At 40.9% G+C, this 16591-nt stretch overlaps 1 protein-coding gene across 1 annotated transcript in view; it reads right to left on the minus strand.

Annotated features, from left to right (window-relative positions):
* BANP (BTG3 associated nuclear protein) overlaps positions 1-16591 on the minus strand; it is a 266965-nt gene that overhangs the window by 95399 nt on the left and 154975 nt on the right. The window contains exons 10-12 of the mRNA XM_075189302.1: positions 15221-15351; positions 13282-13344; positions 10595-10639 (exon numbers count right to left, since the gene is read on the minus strand). Coding sequence (XP_075045403.1) covers positions 10595-10639; positions 13282-13344; positions 15221-15351 — 239 coding nt within the window. The remainder of the gene's footprint in view (positions 1-10594; positions 10640-13281; positions 13345-15220; positions 15352-16591) is intronic.

A 16591-nucleotide genomic window follows, 5' to 3' on the forward strand; every position in this document is an offset into this window, starting at 1 on the left:
ATCAGTGCTTGGAGATTGTCAGAAATTCTGTTGTTTTTTTGGACCACCTGCCTCTTGAGGATTGACCACAAGTTCTCAATGGGATTAAGGTCTGGGGAGTTTCCTGGCCATGGACCCAAAATGTCGATGTTTTGATCCCCGAGCCACTTAGTTATCACTTTTGCCTTATGGCAAGGTGCTCCATCATGCTGGAAAAGGCATTGTTTGTCACCAAACTGTTCTTGGATGGTTGGGAGAATTTGCCCTTGGAGGATGTTTTGATGTCATTCGTTATTCATTACTGTGTTCTTAGGCAAAATTGTGAGTGAGCCCACTCCCACAAGTGCAGAGCTTGCTCAGGAATGGCAACAGGCAGGTTTAAGTGCATCTGCATGCAAAGTGAGGTGAAGACTTTTGGAGGATGGCCTGGTGTCAAGAAGGCCAGCAAAGAAGCCACTTTCCTCCTGAAAAAACATCAGGGACAGACTGATATTCTGCTAAAGGTACAGGGATTGGACTGCTGAGGACTGGGGTAAAGTCATTATCTGTGATGATTCCCCTTTCAGATTGTTTGGGGCATCTGGAAAAACGCTTGTCCGGAGAAGGAAAGGTGAGCGCTACCATCAGTCCTGTGTCATGCCAACAGTAAAGCATCCTGAGACCATTCATGCGTGGGCTCACTCACAATTTTGCCTAAGAACACCAAAATTGAATGGTACCAAAATTAGTGAATGGTAAAAATTAGTGAATGGTACCAAAACATCCTCCAAGAGCAAATTCTCCCAACCATCCAAGAACAGTTTGGTGATGAACATTGCCTTTTCCAGGGTGATGGAGCATCCTGCTATAAGGCAAAAGTGATAACTAAGTGGCTCGGGGATCAAAATATCAAAATTTTGGGTCCATGGCCAGAAAACTCCCCAGATCTTAATCCCATTGAGAACTTGTGGTCAATCCACAAGAGCTGGGTGGACAAACAAAAACCCACAAATTCTGACAAACTCCAAGCATTGATTAGGCAAAAATGGGCGGCCAGTCAGTATGTGGCCCAGAAGTTGATTGACAGCTGCCAGAGCGAATTGCAGAGATCTTCAAAAAGAAGGGTCAACACTGCAAATATTGACTCTTTGCATAAACTTAATGTAATTGTCAATAAAAACCTTTGACATTTATGAAATGCTTGTAATTTTATTTCAGTATATCATAGTAACATCTGTCAAAAAGGCCTAAAAATACTGAAGCAGCAAACTGTGTGAAAACCAATACTTGTGTCATTCTCAAAACTTTTAGCCACGACTGTAGACTTGACTGTTAAATTACATTATTATTTATTTAAATTTATTTAATTGTGATTAATTATAATGTTTTGGGTTTTTTAAAACCCTTTTTTTTATTGTATAAAGTACTTAAGAAAACAACAGAAGATATATGAAATATACAAATCATCACATAATCTTGCAGATAATGACACAAACGTGCCATCTGTAGTTCTCCATACAACAGTTTGATAATCGCATGTTATATATAAATGAAGGCATCACGAACATAAAATGATAATCTTCCTGTACACAGATGTACGTATTGGATGGGAAGTATATGCAGATGTAGGGGGATAAACTAACATGTATAAAGAAGTAAAGAATAAAATAAAACATACATAAAAGAAATGCAAAAGATAACAAGAATAAAGTATCTAAGCCATTAATCGTCAAGGAAATCTGTGCTGTGCTGAGTGGAGATGGAAAGGGAACAAGAGTAATGAACCTGTCGGGTGGGGATGAAGGGAGAAGGTCAAGGCTTCACAGAGGAGGGGGCATTCATGAAAACTGGTGTACAAAAGAAAGGTGCTGTACCCCACAGCAACCAATACACATAGTTTAGTAGATTTGCTGCTTAAGTTCCAGATCTCAAGTATATTTAAATTACGGGCACATTTTGGCATTCCTGATGTCGCTGGAACAAGACATGGTTGGGACAAGGCTTATCTATCCTTCTCCGCAGTGCAGAACACGATTTGTTTTCCTTCACAGTTCTCCTCATATTTATGGAATGTAAGTACCAAAACCTCTGCCTTAAATCATCGCCACTCGCTGACATGAGTTTCTTTCATTTTTTTTTTTTAGCAGGATATATTAATAAACTCTCTTTTACAGAGATGATGATTTGTATAAATGTAGCAGGGAGCTTGGCTCTGTGCTATGCGACTGACAGGACTTTTAATTGATCAAAAGAGATTAATTTTCTAAACATGAACATTCCATCCTATAAGACGGGAAAGTTCAGCCACATGTGAGCGTGGAGAGCTCCTGAGTCTGCACCGGTTCTTATACCATCTGGTAGGACAGCCCTAGGAGTGGGGACCCCTCTTTACATTGGTCTTACGGCCCAGGGTGTCGGTCAGCATGCCATGTATATGATTTCATTTACTCTCACTGTCTTTTCAGCTTAATTTATTTTTTTTGTGTCCCTTTGCAGCTGGCCCTCACGGAGAGGTGTTATGGCTCTCATCTGAGACCCCCCCTTTTCATGGGAGCTATAGATGTGATACCCTGGGTGATGCTCCAGTGGGTCCAGGGATAGAGGGACCTTTCTTCTTTTAGAGGTTTGTGCAAATCCCAATGGAAAAAGCACTGCGTGAAAGGAAATGTAACAAAACTTTACATATATCCATTCATTTAACTAGCAGAAAAACTATTTTAATTATGCTTCCTGCATTGTTGTGATGCTTCTACTCTCTAGTATTTAGCTGTTTTTAAACCTTATTTTATTTGTCTTTATGTTCAAGCACAAGTGTCCTCATCATACTCAACAAGTATTAAGATGTTTTATATATTTATTGTATTTGCAGTGTTTAGCCGCACTATTTGGGAAGTAATTATAAATAAACTGTACCCGATACCCATTTATCCAGCCTCATCTCTAACTGGTGTGTATCACTGCTATTCTCTACTGTCTGCATCCAGGGCTCCCTCGGGGCCCTTAGACATCCAACAATGGCTGTGCCATAAGAGAGCAGGTGGGAGAGGAGAGAGAGGACCCCAAATAAATCTATGTATATAAAGGGATTACAGACATATGCTGCATGGCTAATAACACTACCTAGATCAGGGATAGGCAGCCGCATGGCGGCCCTCTAACCGTCAAAGGGCCGAACACTACCCTTTATTTCTGTAATAAGATAAAACAATACATATAATCAAAGAAAGAGACATCTAATAATCAGGGCCGGATTAACCCGAAGTCTAACTGGGCTACAGCCCAGGGGCCTCGGGCATCCAGGGGGGCCCTTGACAGAACTCAGCAGCATTATCGATCGGTCTGGGGACTGAGCTCTGTCACTGTTGTCCTTCCGCGGCGCTCAGTAATCTCCATACTGAGGAGATCTTGTGAGAGTGTCACGAGATCTCCGCAGTAAAGACAACAGTGATAGGAGAAGGTAAGCACTTGGGGGGAGGGGGAGACTCACGGGAGAATGGGGGCCTCCATTCCCTTAATCCGGCCCTGCTAATAATATATCAGCTGCATTGTACACAATCTATAACAAACATATGACAATGAAGCAGGAAGGAGCTGGGGGTCGAGGGTGAAGTGGCAGAGGGCCATAAGTAGGACTGCCTGTTATCATCACTGAACTAGAGGTACCACTACCTGGCACTGAGGGGGGTAAATACATAACATGAAGACCATCACCACTGGAAAAAATTACATTTTATGGAGCACACAAGTGGGAAAAACTACAACAGAGGCACAAACTGATGTACAGTCATTATCACGTCTGTCCTAGCCAAGCTGGCTCCAGCTGTACATAATGCTACTATAAGTTCAGACACGACATTAAAGGTTAATAATGTTCTAAAGACAGAAGGCTCCAACCCTCAAACCACCTTATCTCCTTCCTAATCCCATACTCATCCCAACAACTCAGGCTCTGTGCCAGGAATGATGGAGATGTCATAATGCTGATGTATAGCAAGGTGCACACACAAATCAATATGCAGCTACTGCCAGCGGTGTTTCTCATCAATGGTGATATATGTAAGATGTATAGATAGATTGTTTTTACTGGACGAACTTCTGCATTTTCCTACCTGCCGCTCCTTAATTACCATAGTAACTGAACACAAACAGCGCCATCACTCCGCCCACCCATGTCGTTACCACTGTGCATCACTGACACATTCTCACCAGACATCCCAGTACCGCCCATGAAGACATTTATATACTACCCATCAGTGGAAGGGGTTCTAAACTTTACAAAAACAAAAAAAAGTAGAAAAAAAATCTTGCTATAAAAGTCGCTTTTAGTTTTGCACCCTTTGCTTTTCCGAAGGTTGTAGGAATTAAATCACAGGTTAATTAGAATTCTATAAGTATGTATCAATACAGTGGGGCTGCCTCAGTCTGGTCTACAGAAACAACTTCACAGACCTCTCTCCTATATCACACAATGCGCAATACCTTGGAACACGTGTTTGTAATAATTTATGATCATTCACATAGCGCCACAAGTGTACAGAGCACAGTGACCATAGAAGACAGGCAGACAGTTTGTATATGTTATATAGTAGCAGCAGGACATGCAAGTTACACAGAAATACTAGTGACTGGTATCATGCCCCCACACGGGATACATAACGGGCATCGCTCATCCAATTTGTACTCACTGAGGACATTCGGTTCAGACGAGGAATTGGAGAAAGCACCAAAACTTTCTTCCTATGACTGTTTCGCTCGTCTAGAGACAATGGTTCACCTAACAAGTGGCTGAATCTGAGAACATTTCTGTGGTACACCTCGAGGTTCAGTTTAGTGCACCTGTCCCTGGACCTCTGCTTTACACACGCCAACACTTCGTTATATTATATTATAGTGAGTATTACAGCAGCCCCCCATTCCCAATGTTCCCATGGCTGACCTTCAACGTCCACAAAGCTGATTATTTATATAAAATTTAATTTGTGTTTATTATTTTCCTCTATTGGGAAGTGGTCCATTGTAGAGTTGGCCTTTACATAAAATCAACTCTGACAAGGCCCTGAATATAGATTTGTTTATATATTTGTGAATATAATTAATAATTCTTACATTATAAGTTTATCTTACAATTAGTTAAATATTGTCCATCTTTCACCTAAATAATATTCTGTGATTTGTGAATTCTGGCTCATTAAAACAATTAGGATATTGAGACAAAGGTCTGTCGGAGTCATTAGATGGTTTATTGCTTCCTCAATGATTAACTCTGGAACATCTCCGCAAGCCTTGTTAAAATACAATCCAGTTACAAATGATCCTAAATTATCTGTTTCCCTTTCCCAAAACAAAGGTACTAGCGTTGGATTTCCAGCTGTACGATGTTTACTTTTTAATTTTCTCTCTCTTTTTTTTTTGTAACAATCCTGTTTGTTTCCCTGTGTCGCTTATTCAAAGCAGATGTGCAGAATGTGAGGAGCTGCCCTGTCAGATCTATTCCCAGCTGGTCTGAGAGTTCAGGGATTCAGAAATTAAAGGGGAACATGGGGACAAAAATAAACCTTTGGTTGATAATGGCTTACCATGGAAAGATAAAAATACACAAACTCAAAGCAAAACATGATCCCTGAAATTCACCAGATTTATGTAGAGTAGCACATACTGCTAAAGAACTGTCCTCCAATAATTCACTTACAGAGATGACATCACTCTGTACGTAAGGTACTAATATCTGCCTCCCTCCCATGTCCCTCATTTTATTAGATGAGAACTCCTACTATCATTTTATATCACCCAATTCTCGTAGCGTCTCATCCTATCCTCTATTAAACCCATCTTATTTCACCCCACTTACTGTTTCTTCATGGATGTCCATCATATCATCGTAACCCCTCGCTCATATTTTCCTCATTCCATTGACTACACCCACTTTATTGTAACCGGTATTTGAACTCCATCAACCCAATCATCTAACCTCACTCTTCTAGTTCTCCATCCTAGTTTCCATATATCTCATCACTCTTCTAGTTCTCCATCCTAGTTCTCCATATATCTCATCACTCTTCTAGTTCTCCATCCTAGTTCTCCATATATCTCATCACTCTTCTAGTTCTCCATCCTAGTTCTCCATATATCTTATCACTCTTCTAGTTCTCCATCCTAGTTCTCCATATATCTTATCACTCTTCTAGTTCTCCACATGCGTCCATTATATCTTCTCCCAATTCTATCACTCAATCATCTATGCCCATCTTATATCAGATCTTCCCTTTATCCATGGCCACCTTATAACCGCACAACCTCTCCTGGCTTTATGATACAATCATCTATGTCCATCGTATCATTTCAGACCACTCTATCATCCTATCATAAATGGCCGCACCTCATCACTCCACGCCCCCTCTTGTTCTATTTTCCACCCATCTATGCCTATTTTACACCAGAACTTCTCCCCACTTTATTATACCATCATCCATGACCACCCTGCCCACCTTATCATCTCACTCCCTCTCCTGGCATTATGATCCCTTCATCTATGTCCATCGCATCGTCTCCTTCTCCCTGCTCTATCATCTATGTCCATGGTATCGTCCCCTTCTCCCTGCTCTATCATCTATGTCCATGGCATCGTCTCCTTCTCCCTGCTCTATCATTTATGTCCATGGTATCGTCTCCTTCTCCCTGCTCTATCATCTATGTCCATCGCATCGTCTCCTTCTCCCTGCTCTATCATCTATGTCCATCGCATCGTCTCCTTCTCCCTGCTCTATCATCTATGTCCATCTCTCTCAATATCTGTTCCCATTTCAACTACGTAATTCACTAAATGCTGGTGCCGTAACAAGGGTGTGATATAAGAAATAGATACAGGCCAAACACTACATGTTACGGCATAAAAAAAGGTCTTTATTTTATATATGAATATACAGACTTAGCAACATTGGTTTTCCTCACAGCTGCTGTATTATTGCTGCGACAGGAATGTAAAGTTTCACTTATTATGGACTCTGCAGCTACAATTTTTAGTTGCAAAAGTGGAGATATTAGATGAGCCGATAATCTGCAAAACTGACTGAGATGAGAAATGTAGACTGTATTATATGTAAATAAATTGTGACAGCATGGGACAGTCATACAATCCCTTAGCAGAATGACTGTGGATCTACCTTCTACTGCCCTCTACTGTTCAGAGAAAGTACACAAATTCTATATTCAGAGAGAGCCTATACAGTGGCTTTTTTCCACTAAATAGACGGAGCAATGCAAAATTAGCTGTCATAATGTTTCTTGTGATTAATCTGTAATCTTGTTAAATGGAAAAGAAACATTTACAGAGATGTGCATATTTGAAGGTTTAAGATCACCCAACACAAGTCCTGATTAGATCAGCTTTATGTTACCAGGAAAACTGAACAGATGGGAGCAGAGATCTACATTTAGCTCTAAGGGATCACCTCTCCAGCATATTACACAACAGATTATTTAGGAAACTATAAAAATGAGAAAGATTCTTAAACAGATTACCTTGTGGCGCCTAACAAATAAATGATTATAATAATAATAATAATAATATTTGGACAACACTCATAGATAATCCCCCTCCTCTCCATGCAGTCCCTTGGCTGGACCCCCAGACCCCTGTATGGAAGTGGGGAATATCAGCTGACGTAGCTAGGATGGTGTGTGTGCAGTGTATGCTGCGCCTGATTGGGCAGCTCCAGCCAATCAGGTGCTGCATATAGAACACACCTACAGTAAAGCAGATTTTAACAGGCTTCTCTGAGATTTTACACGACTGGACCGGTGGCTCATTACACATAAGAGGAGGCTGGGGAACAATCCACACTGCAGGCATATATGAGGGGAGAGGGGCCCAATAGGGGGTTGTTACCTTTTAATATGGATAAGTTACATAACAGAATATAGAGGGAGAAAATGTGCAAACTTTAAAGACCTAAATGGTACTTGAAAATAGAAGCGTCTCAGCAAGAGGCCAGTTAAACCAAAGTGGGTGAGGGGAGGGGGCGGTAGTGGATGCCTGGAACATGCATCAAGTCTACTTATCGGAACAAAATTGAAGGGGGCCTATTTTGTGTGGCTCGTCTGTAGTTGTGCATCATTTCCTAGCAATGTATTATTTGCATTTTTATTACTTTTTATAATATCTCTAAGAAATCTCTTTCATATATTTGCCAATTTTACAACACAGAAAACTATATTGGTAATGACTACAAAATAACATCATTCTTTTCTTACAGTCTGACGTTCTGTGAATTCAGAAATGGATCGGGGCATCCTTCTAAAACTATTACGCCCCTCGTATATTGCAGAGTATTAATTCATCTATGCTTAGAAAAGGCCTCCAGCTGCAACCTGCAACTAATGAATGATCTTGGGAATCGGAGACTAGAGAAATTCCAGCAAAAAAAAAAATTCATCCATACAATGCACAAGGAAAACGTTTTCTTTCTAAACGGGTGGTTTTTTTTTTGTTGTTATTTTTTGCTGGAAAAGCAATTGAGTGCTGAATCTAATCATACTGCCAAACTTAAAACAACAGCGGGTTTTGTGGTTTTATTCTGACATCAAAGCCCCGTGCACATAAAGGCTGCTCAGAAGACTCACAACACAGGTTGCTATTTTTAAATCAGACACAGACTCTGTTAAAGAGATATTGTCCGACCTTCTCACTTATGTTATTTATGCTGTAGAAGCCGTCCAATATCTGTCTTCTGATTGTAGTCACAGACCAGTGCGACACCTGTAATACAATCGCTCTAGTCGTCATCTCACAATATGTGCAGGAACGGGGGTGAACCAGCCTTAAACAAAAGTGAGGTTTAATAATCCTGGTTACAATGTACGTCAATACTGATAGCATCTAGCTGTATAATTATTACTATAAAACACAAAGATCATTCCTGTGCCAACCTTGTTCTGGGGCCATTAGAAAACACAGAGCCAGTTCTGTGCTAGTTTTACAATACAGACCCCCCTCCCAGAACATAACAAGCACAACTGGTATTGTTGCTGAGTGTCCTCTTCTTGTCTTACCACCATCAGGCACCGCTATGAACTATGACTGTCCAAGTTTTAGTGACACAATACTGTTTACAGTAATACATACAATCTAAAACAGGAATAAACCTCTTTATTGCATGACGCCGGGACTCTCCTTCCGGAGCCGCGCGGTGTCTGCACCAAGCCACAAATAAGAATGGCGGTAACTGCATGGCGCACGCTCTGACCACACTGCCACTTAGTAAGTCAACCCCTCTGTGTTTTATTGTCTGAAACTGAATCTAGTGACGGAACAGAGTAAACTCCCAAAACACCATGTTCCTGGGGTCTGAGTTCACATTCTCACTTCAAAGGGAGACACAAAATAAAATACATGTTTTCTATCTGATAACTGGGGCTATTCTTTCTAAAATACACTGTTACTTCAGGCTAGAAGACATTGGCAGACAAATCAGTTATCTTCCTGGACAGCTCGGATTTACGATGTGACAGGAACATTCTCCATCAGACGTGTAATCTGCAGATGCCACAAGGAATCGCTGCTTGTCCGCAACAGAACAAAGCGCTGGTCAGCGGTACACAGACGTGTGCTCACAGTACATATGACTTCCACCTACAGGGAAATACATTTCTCTACTGTGTACATTGCTTTATGTCTTCCTTCTGTGCCTATCACTATGGCCTTTACACTAGTTGCTGTTGGACACATCACAAAAATGTACAGAGCTGCCATGTCAAAGCAAAGAAAATAAACAAATTTTCATGATACATACATGGCTGAAAAGATCAGAAGGAAAAAATAAATACCGCTGTAGGAGATTTACTTTTTGATGAAGAAACATCCTCATTTATTTATATAGCGCCAATACCGCAGCGCTGTACAGAGAATATCTGTCATTCACATCACTCCCTGCCCCACTGGAGCTTACAGTCTAAATTCCCCAACACACAGACAGACAAGGGTTAATTTTTGTCAGCAGCCAATTAAGAATGAGGAACACCTGTATCTCTATAATATATAATTTCAGGCCTGTTTTATGTCTGTCTGGATGTAGTCTTAGGTATGAGGAAGGGGTTTTACAAAGCAATAAATATAAGCATCCGGTAGAACACCACCTTAAATAAAAAAAATTCCACAGTAAGAATCCGCATTAAGAAAGGAACAAGTGAGAGGAGAGGACCCATCAATCCTGGAGTAGGACCAAGAAGTCAGTTTATAGCTGACCTGTGTTTTACTAGGGAACAGAAGGCGATGATCCAGAGACAACTGTATTTCATTACAATCATATTTGTATCCTCTGAATCCAGACAAATGACACAGAATGGAATATTACTCACGTCACTACGTCTTTCTCCAGGACCAGGGAGAGTTAGTTTGGGATTGTGCAACAATTTGCTGGTCCCATAAACACTGAGTTTACTCACATTAATGTTGTCATAATAAACGGAAAAACAAAAGTATTTCACCACTGACGTTTGCTATGAATATCAGAGGCATCATTATAAGCAGCTCTGTGACATACAAGGTATTTTTGTTTGGTTTGTGAGTTTTGTGTGATGAGTTCAGTCTGCCTACAACAAACAGCGCACAGTAGACGGTAATTATCATTACAACGATTACCTGTCCATCCTGACCCACGTGGACTTGATGGATCTGCAAATTACCCTAGAAAACAAAACACAGAGATGTCAGCCAGGGAATTACCGACCTGCTCGCTCACAGGGGTACAACAACTATTCACACAGACGCTTATGTCAGTTTACTTTAGGAAGTCTATTAACACAGAAAATTCTTGGTACGTCTGCCATTTGTTGCCAATAAAACATGCCGTCATGTGCGCCAGTGTTTAAAAGACTTAACCACAGCCAGTGCTTGGTACTTGCAGAGTTTCTGAATCCTGTACGTTTAACTGGGGGATTTTTGTCATTTGTGTAAATGGTTGATTATTGTGAGAACTCAGAAAGAATTTTAAGATGTACAGAGATCTATCCTCCTTTCAGCAGATCACTATAGGGCCTGATATCTAAATGTACATTTGTTAGTTTTAAGCATAGAAGAAGAGAAAAAAAAACCCAAGAGAGACATCATCTGCTTTACTCTCATCACTGGCAATGATCTTGGCTTCCCTAATGGTCCCAGATCTTCAATCAGATTCATCTATCTTTAGTGACATTAGCTCTCCGAGTGAGAGCTGAGACTTCATGAAACAGCTTGTATAGCTCCATGGTTTTTCTAATGTGATCTCTGTATGCACTGAAGACTTTCATATACTATATATAGGAGCCTGGGTACAAAGCTTCTTCTCTAACCATTACACATGGACTAAAGGTGATAACTATTACCTACAAAGGGTTTTCATAAAGTACAATTATTAATTAAATGATGCCTCCAAGAGTAAACATTTGGTGGGATTCTCTCTCTTCTGGGCTCCATTGTTACCCAGGGCCTCCCCTGTTAAAGCTCCATCCAGCAGCAGCGGGGCTGCCCACAACTGTTTACCTCCTTTGGCTTACTGAAGCTCCCTCTAGGGATCAGATCATGGCTGCTGTCATAGTAAGCAAAAAAAAATTGTGAATGGTTAACAGTGTGTACTGCTTCCTATTGGTTACTAGAACAGTATATATGGACTGATCAGTAGAAGGAGCTTTAGTAAGCCACAGGGAGTGAGAAATTATTTACAGCCCCCACATCAGCTTTTCTGGAGGCTTTTCTATCTAATGCCAGTGGAATTCTATGCAAATGAAAGCTAAGAGCTACAGCAGACGCGGCTTTAAGAGAAGAAAGAAAAACTCCTGTCAAACTTTATTTCTTAGCTGAGACCACAAATGTCAGAGTGCAATTACTGTTGGACACTAATGGTCAGTGTGAAATTTTCCTGGGACCCTAACACCTCTGATCTACACCTGGGGTCCTGAAGCATGGACCCATGAAATTTTATCTGTTCTAAAGCATCTACGGAACAAGCTTGTGCCATGACATGGGAACCACTGAAGATACAGGGGTGTCACTAAAAGCGACGCCGGACGCTGCTCTGCCACTGACCTTCAACAGTCAATCACTGGTCTGCAATAGAGGAGAGACAGCCTGCATCGCACCCAATCTGGGGTGGAGAAATCGGGCCTTTGGGTGATGCCAAATTATCATTATATTTCTCTGCATCTTTAAATTCACTGAGGGCCACGGGAACATTTTCCCTGACAACAATGCCAGCTAGATATATTTTAGATTTCAGGAAACTAACGTGGTCTGTGGGGCTGAGCAGATCGCAAACTATCTCATGTTATCACCAGATTAAAGTGAGATTATGAGGACTCTAAGTGCACGGTTATAAAGTGTGTATAACACGGCAAACACTGCATGTTTTCCCTGTACTATGCCTTTAATTCCATAGCAGCAATTTGAACAGCTACAGAGTGGGTTAGATGTAAGCTGCCAACTAACAATATATATTGGCGTTCCAAAAACCACTCAACTATGTAACACCTTCTGTCCCATTGTCCTCACACTGCAAACTCAGCCGTAGAAATCCTACTTAAAAAGGAACAAATCATACAAATATAAACGTACAAGCGAGTCTACAGCTTGCTGGAAACTGACCTAACAATTGTGAGTCTGCCGAGATATGAAACAGGTCTTTCAAAACCACAGGAGCCAAAATATTTAATTTTCCTGAAATGTCATCAGTTTTCACCCAATGTCAGAAACCCAAATAAATTCTGATGGTTACAGCAAAGCGCTTGGTATGTAGCCGTGCTCATAATGCAGGACCAGCGGCCAACCGCACGCCATTCAACGCCAAGAGATCAAAATGGCAGCCTTACTCTCCTTCCATGTGTGTTTTAAGGACTGGCACTGCGGAGAGCAGATGAGATGATGACATTAATCACTACTATTTTTTTTTTTTACATTTACAGCCAGCACAGTAACAAAGAGCAACTATAGATCCTTGTGGACAGTAGAGCTGACACTCACTGCGTCTTTAGATCTGCAGGAAGTACTTTGGATATCAGAAGCTCTGTAACACCCACTATGTTATGGCAGGCTTTGGCAACCTACGGCTTTTCTATACCCTGAAAAATGCTTGGACTTGTAGTTCTGCAGCTTGCCCTAAGCCTGCCGCACAGCTACACAAGCTGTCCAGGCCTAGCTGGCGAGGGGTGAGTTGCAGATGTCCTGTAAGCCCGGCCATTTCCCAGAACTCCGCGCAGTAACGAAATCTCTCTAATCGGATTCTGCTAATTAGGACAAAGTTTGAGCATTGCAGTAATTTCTCTTACAGTCATGTGTCAGAACGGAAAATAAATTACCTCGCTGTCCTGCGTGATCTGAACCTGCTCTCCTTGTGGCACCTGTGCTATGTGCAGATGTCCCTGTAACAAATAGAGGAAAGAGGACATAATAAACCATAGGCAATAGATGAGCACTGGAAAGAGAACATGTATTTCTTTGGGAAAAACAATTATTTGTAGAGGCCAGTGTCTTGCAAGCAGGCGGTGAGAAATACAAAATTTTGTGTTATAATATTTGTCTCTAAGTAAAGATCTCAGTACAACTACCCCACGCGTTTCAGTGACACTATATGACCCGCGCACTGCAGTAACTGGAACGCTACAACAATTGGGTTGCTTATCAATCACAATTCTCATCTTCTCACTGACCTCGTTTGGGAGGAATAAAAATGCTCTATAGAGGAGAGATTAAAGATGCTCAATTTGGAATTCGGCCAAAAAGCCTTCTGACTTTTTAACTTCTTTTATTTATTTTTTATAACAAGAACAATTGCCTGTGAATTTCAAAGAAACACAGCTCCCTCTATATCAAACAGCTTCATTTCCTTTGGAAGGAAGTTATCCTATTCATAAGAAGCAAAACAAAACAGACTGAACTTATCAAACTGACAATAGGGACTCCGAGGAAAATCTCCAACCCGTGCTTCATTCAGACTTGATAAAAGACATTTTGCCTTCCGTTCCCCACAGCCTGGAGGAGACTGGCGGGAATTAACCCTTAGACTGCTGTGGCCGGTTTTTACAGATGGGATAGGGGCATTTTAAATGCACAATAAAAACTGTCTGTGCCATTCTAATGGAATACGTTTAAAATGCAATTACATTCATCTTATTTTACAGATCATTAACATTCATCACCTGAGTGATGTCACCAATTCCTAGCGAATTGCTGCATTCTCATGATTATTATTGGTTCAGCGCAAAAAAATGAATAAACAGATATAATTATCAAATCTTTAATCTATGTGTCAGACGTTGAATACAACTTTGCACTTGGTCCTAAAGAGTTCTATTTAAAGATACGTTACCCATATTTTCCCTGTGTGTTTTTCAAATGCAAGCATGAAAACATGAATATATAATTATATTCCCTCTGACAATACCACACTTTCCCAAGCTGCGGTCCTTGTCTCAGTATTATAGCGTGCCATCACGTGTATACAGGGAGTCTCTGGATCCATCACATAATTGATAGGTAGAGACGGTTTTATTTTCTTTGTGATAAAGTTCACTTCAGCTAATGGGACGGTGTATAAAGAAAGGGGGCGGATTTGTTTGGTGAAACTAAGAACCCAACCTGTCTGAAAGGAGACGCTCTGATCTCATAAATATCACTTTATTCATTTCACTCGTACACAAGAGATTCTGTGATAAGCCGACAACACTTAAATCAATGTGTCTCTGCTCCAAGTTCCAGCTATCATCTGTGAAATTATATGTCTTTACTCTTACTTTAATTGGCTGAAAGCAGGCAGAGGTATTTCTTGGAGATAATCTTACATTCTCTGGGAAAAATCCATCTCCAAAGGAAATAACTTTCCCTTTATTGGAAGGATATCTCTGAATTCACAGTGTGTGTACTCAGGACTTGTTTTGTGTACCTAGTAAGGATTTTGTTTCAGAGACTGTAAATATACTGTATTTTGGGGGAATTAGCCCCATTTTCCCCACTTGAATATAGATAAATTTGAACAAACAACCTGTGTGTTACTAAAAAAGGGCCCAAGCCTTCAAGTAGGCCGTATGGAGCTAAAGAGAGCACGAAAAAAGTCCCCTCCCCATAATAAAACCTACGGAGTAGTAGAGAAATGTATCTAGTAATCTATTGGATGCTCACAGCATCCTTTCCTAGACACGATTCTGATATATTATTGGTAATAATGATTAAGATCTTGGTATTGGTGGTGGCAGAGTGGAAGTGATACTTATTACGAAGAAAGAGATAGTATGAACCTACCACCTGGACCTGACCATCCTCTCCGATCTGATGAATCTGCACCTGCTGAGCGTTGGCCAGCGCATAGTGCAGCGCCTGGGGCGGAGTTTGCTGCAGGTCGCTGGAGGACGACACCGTATTTTGCACACCGTCTACAAAGCGAAGCAGAAAACATACATAGCTTTGAATAAAAACAGAACCTACCCAAAAACAACAGGTCAACAACATCCACATTTGTCAGTTATGAACTTTCAACTTCATCTTTACATTTTTTCGCCTTTTATCCTCAATAATCCAGTTTTGCGAAGGGGAACATTAAGGCTATGTACACTCTTGTGTTATAACTCTGCTTTTATTATGTGTTTCTGAATGGATGTGAAAATAATGAACCTAATGAATGATGGTGAAAATGGAGCACACTAAAACGCGTTAGCTAATTATGGATGAGTCCATTCAGATGTTTGCAGCATCGCAGCTCTTCCAATAAATGTATGAGCTGCGGCCGGTGGGAGCGTGTGTAGTTAAAGTAGTGGACAGCGACAATGGGCAAGGCCATATGCTCAACGCGTTTCGTTCTTTTGTCAGTAGATACTTGCATTTTTATGTGCGTTTTACTTGCACAGCGCTGCTATGCGTTTTTTGAATGCTTCTTGTTCCCTTTCAGTGTGTCCAAGTCCCGTGCACACAATGAGATGTGGTTAAGAAGTATTTATACATAATATGGGCTTGAAAAAAATAACTTCCTGTTTTGCCACAGATACATGTTTAAAAAAAAACCACAAAAAAAACCGATTAAACATTCTAAACTAAACGCATATTAATAAGAAAAAAACCACATTAAAAGCAATACAGTTTATATGCATTTTAACATGCAATAAAAAGTACGTTGCAAAAGGCAGTATGTATTCAGTCTCATAGTCTTAGGAAGCATCTATAAAGTGTAACAGATGCAAAGTTTTCCTTCTGTGTCTAGACTGGCAGGTTCAGCAAGATCTGCTATCAATGACCGATCTCTCACGCTTATGGCACAGCACTGACGGAGTTAAACAGGTACTCTCGTTAGCTGGGGCAATGCCCATAAACCTCCAGCACTTAGTGGGTGGCATTAGTAGGGGAGGATGTTCACTGACACTCACAGCTGTTCACAGTCAGTGGTAGTGAACACAGACAGATGTGATTCTCCTTGGTTATACAACTGTCATTTCTAGCCGTCTACCAAACACAGATTTTAGTCACTCAACCTTAATACCAAATTAGTTGAGAGGACAGAAAGGTCACTGGCCCGTAACATTTTATCATGGTCTAATCTGCTTTTCCCCAGACAGAGCTCTCATAACAAACTGTGCCCCGAGAAAGAGGCTGCGCTGGAGGCTGGTTATAATGAGGTCCTCT

The sequence above is a fragment of the Mixophyes fleayi genome, chromosome 10 (assembly GCF_038048845.1).
Source record: "Mixophyes fleayi isolate aMixFle1 chromosome 10, aMixFle1.hap1, whole genome shotgun sequence".
In the NCBI taxonomy this organism is placed as follows: Eukaryota; Metazoa; Chordata; class Amphibia; order Anura; family Limnodynastidae; genus Mixophyes; species Mixophyes fleayi.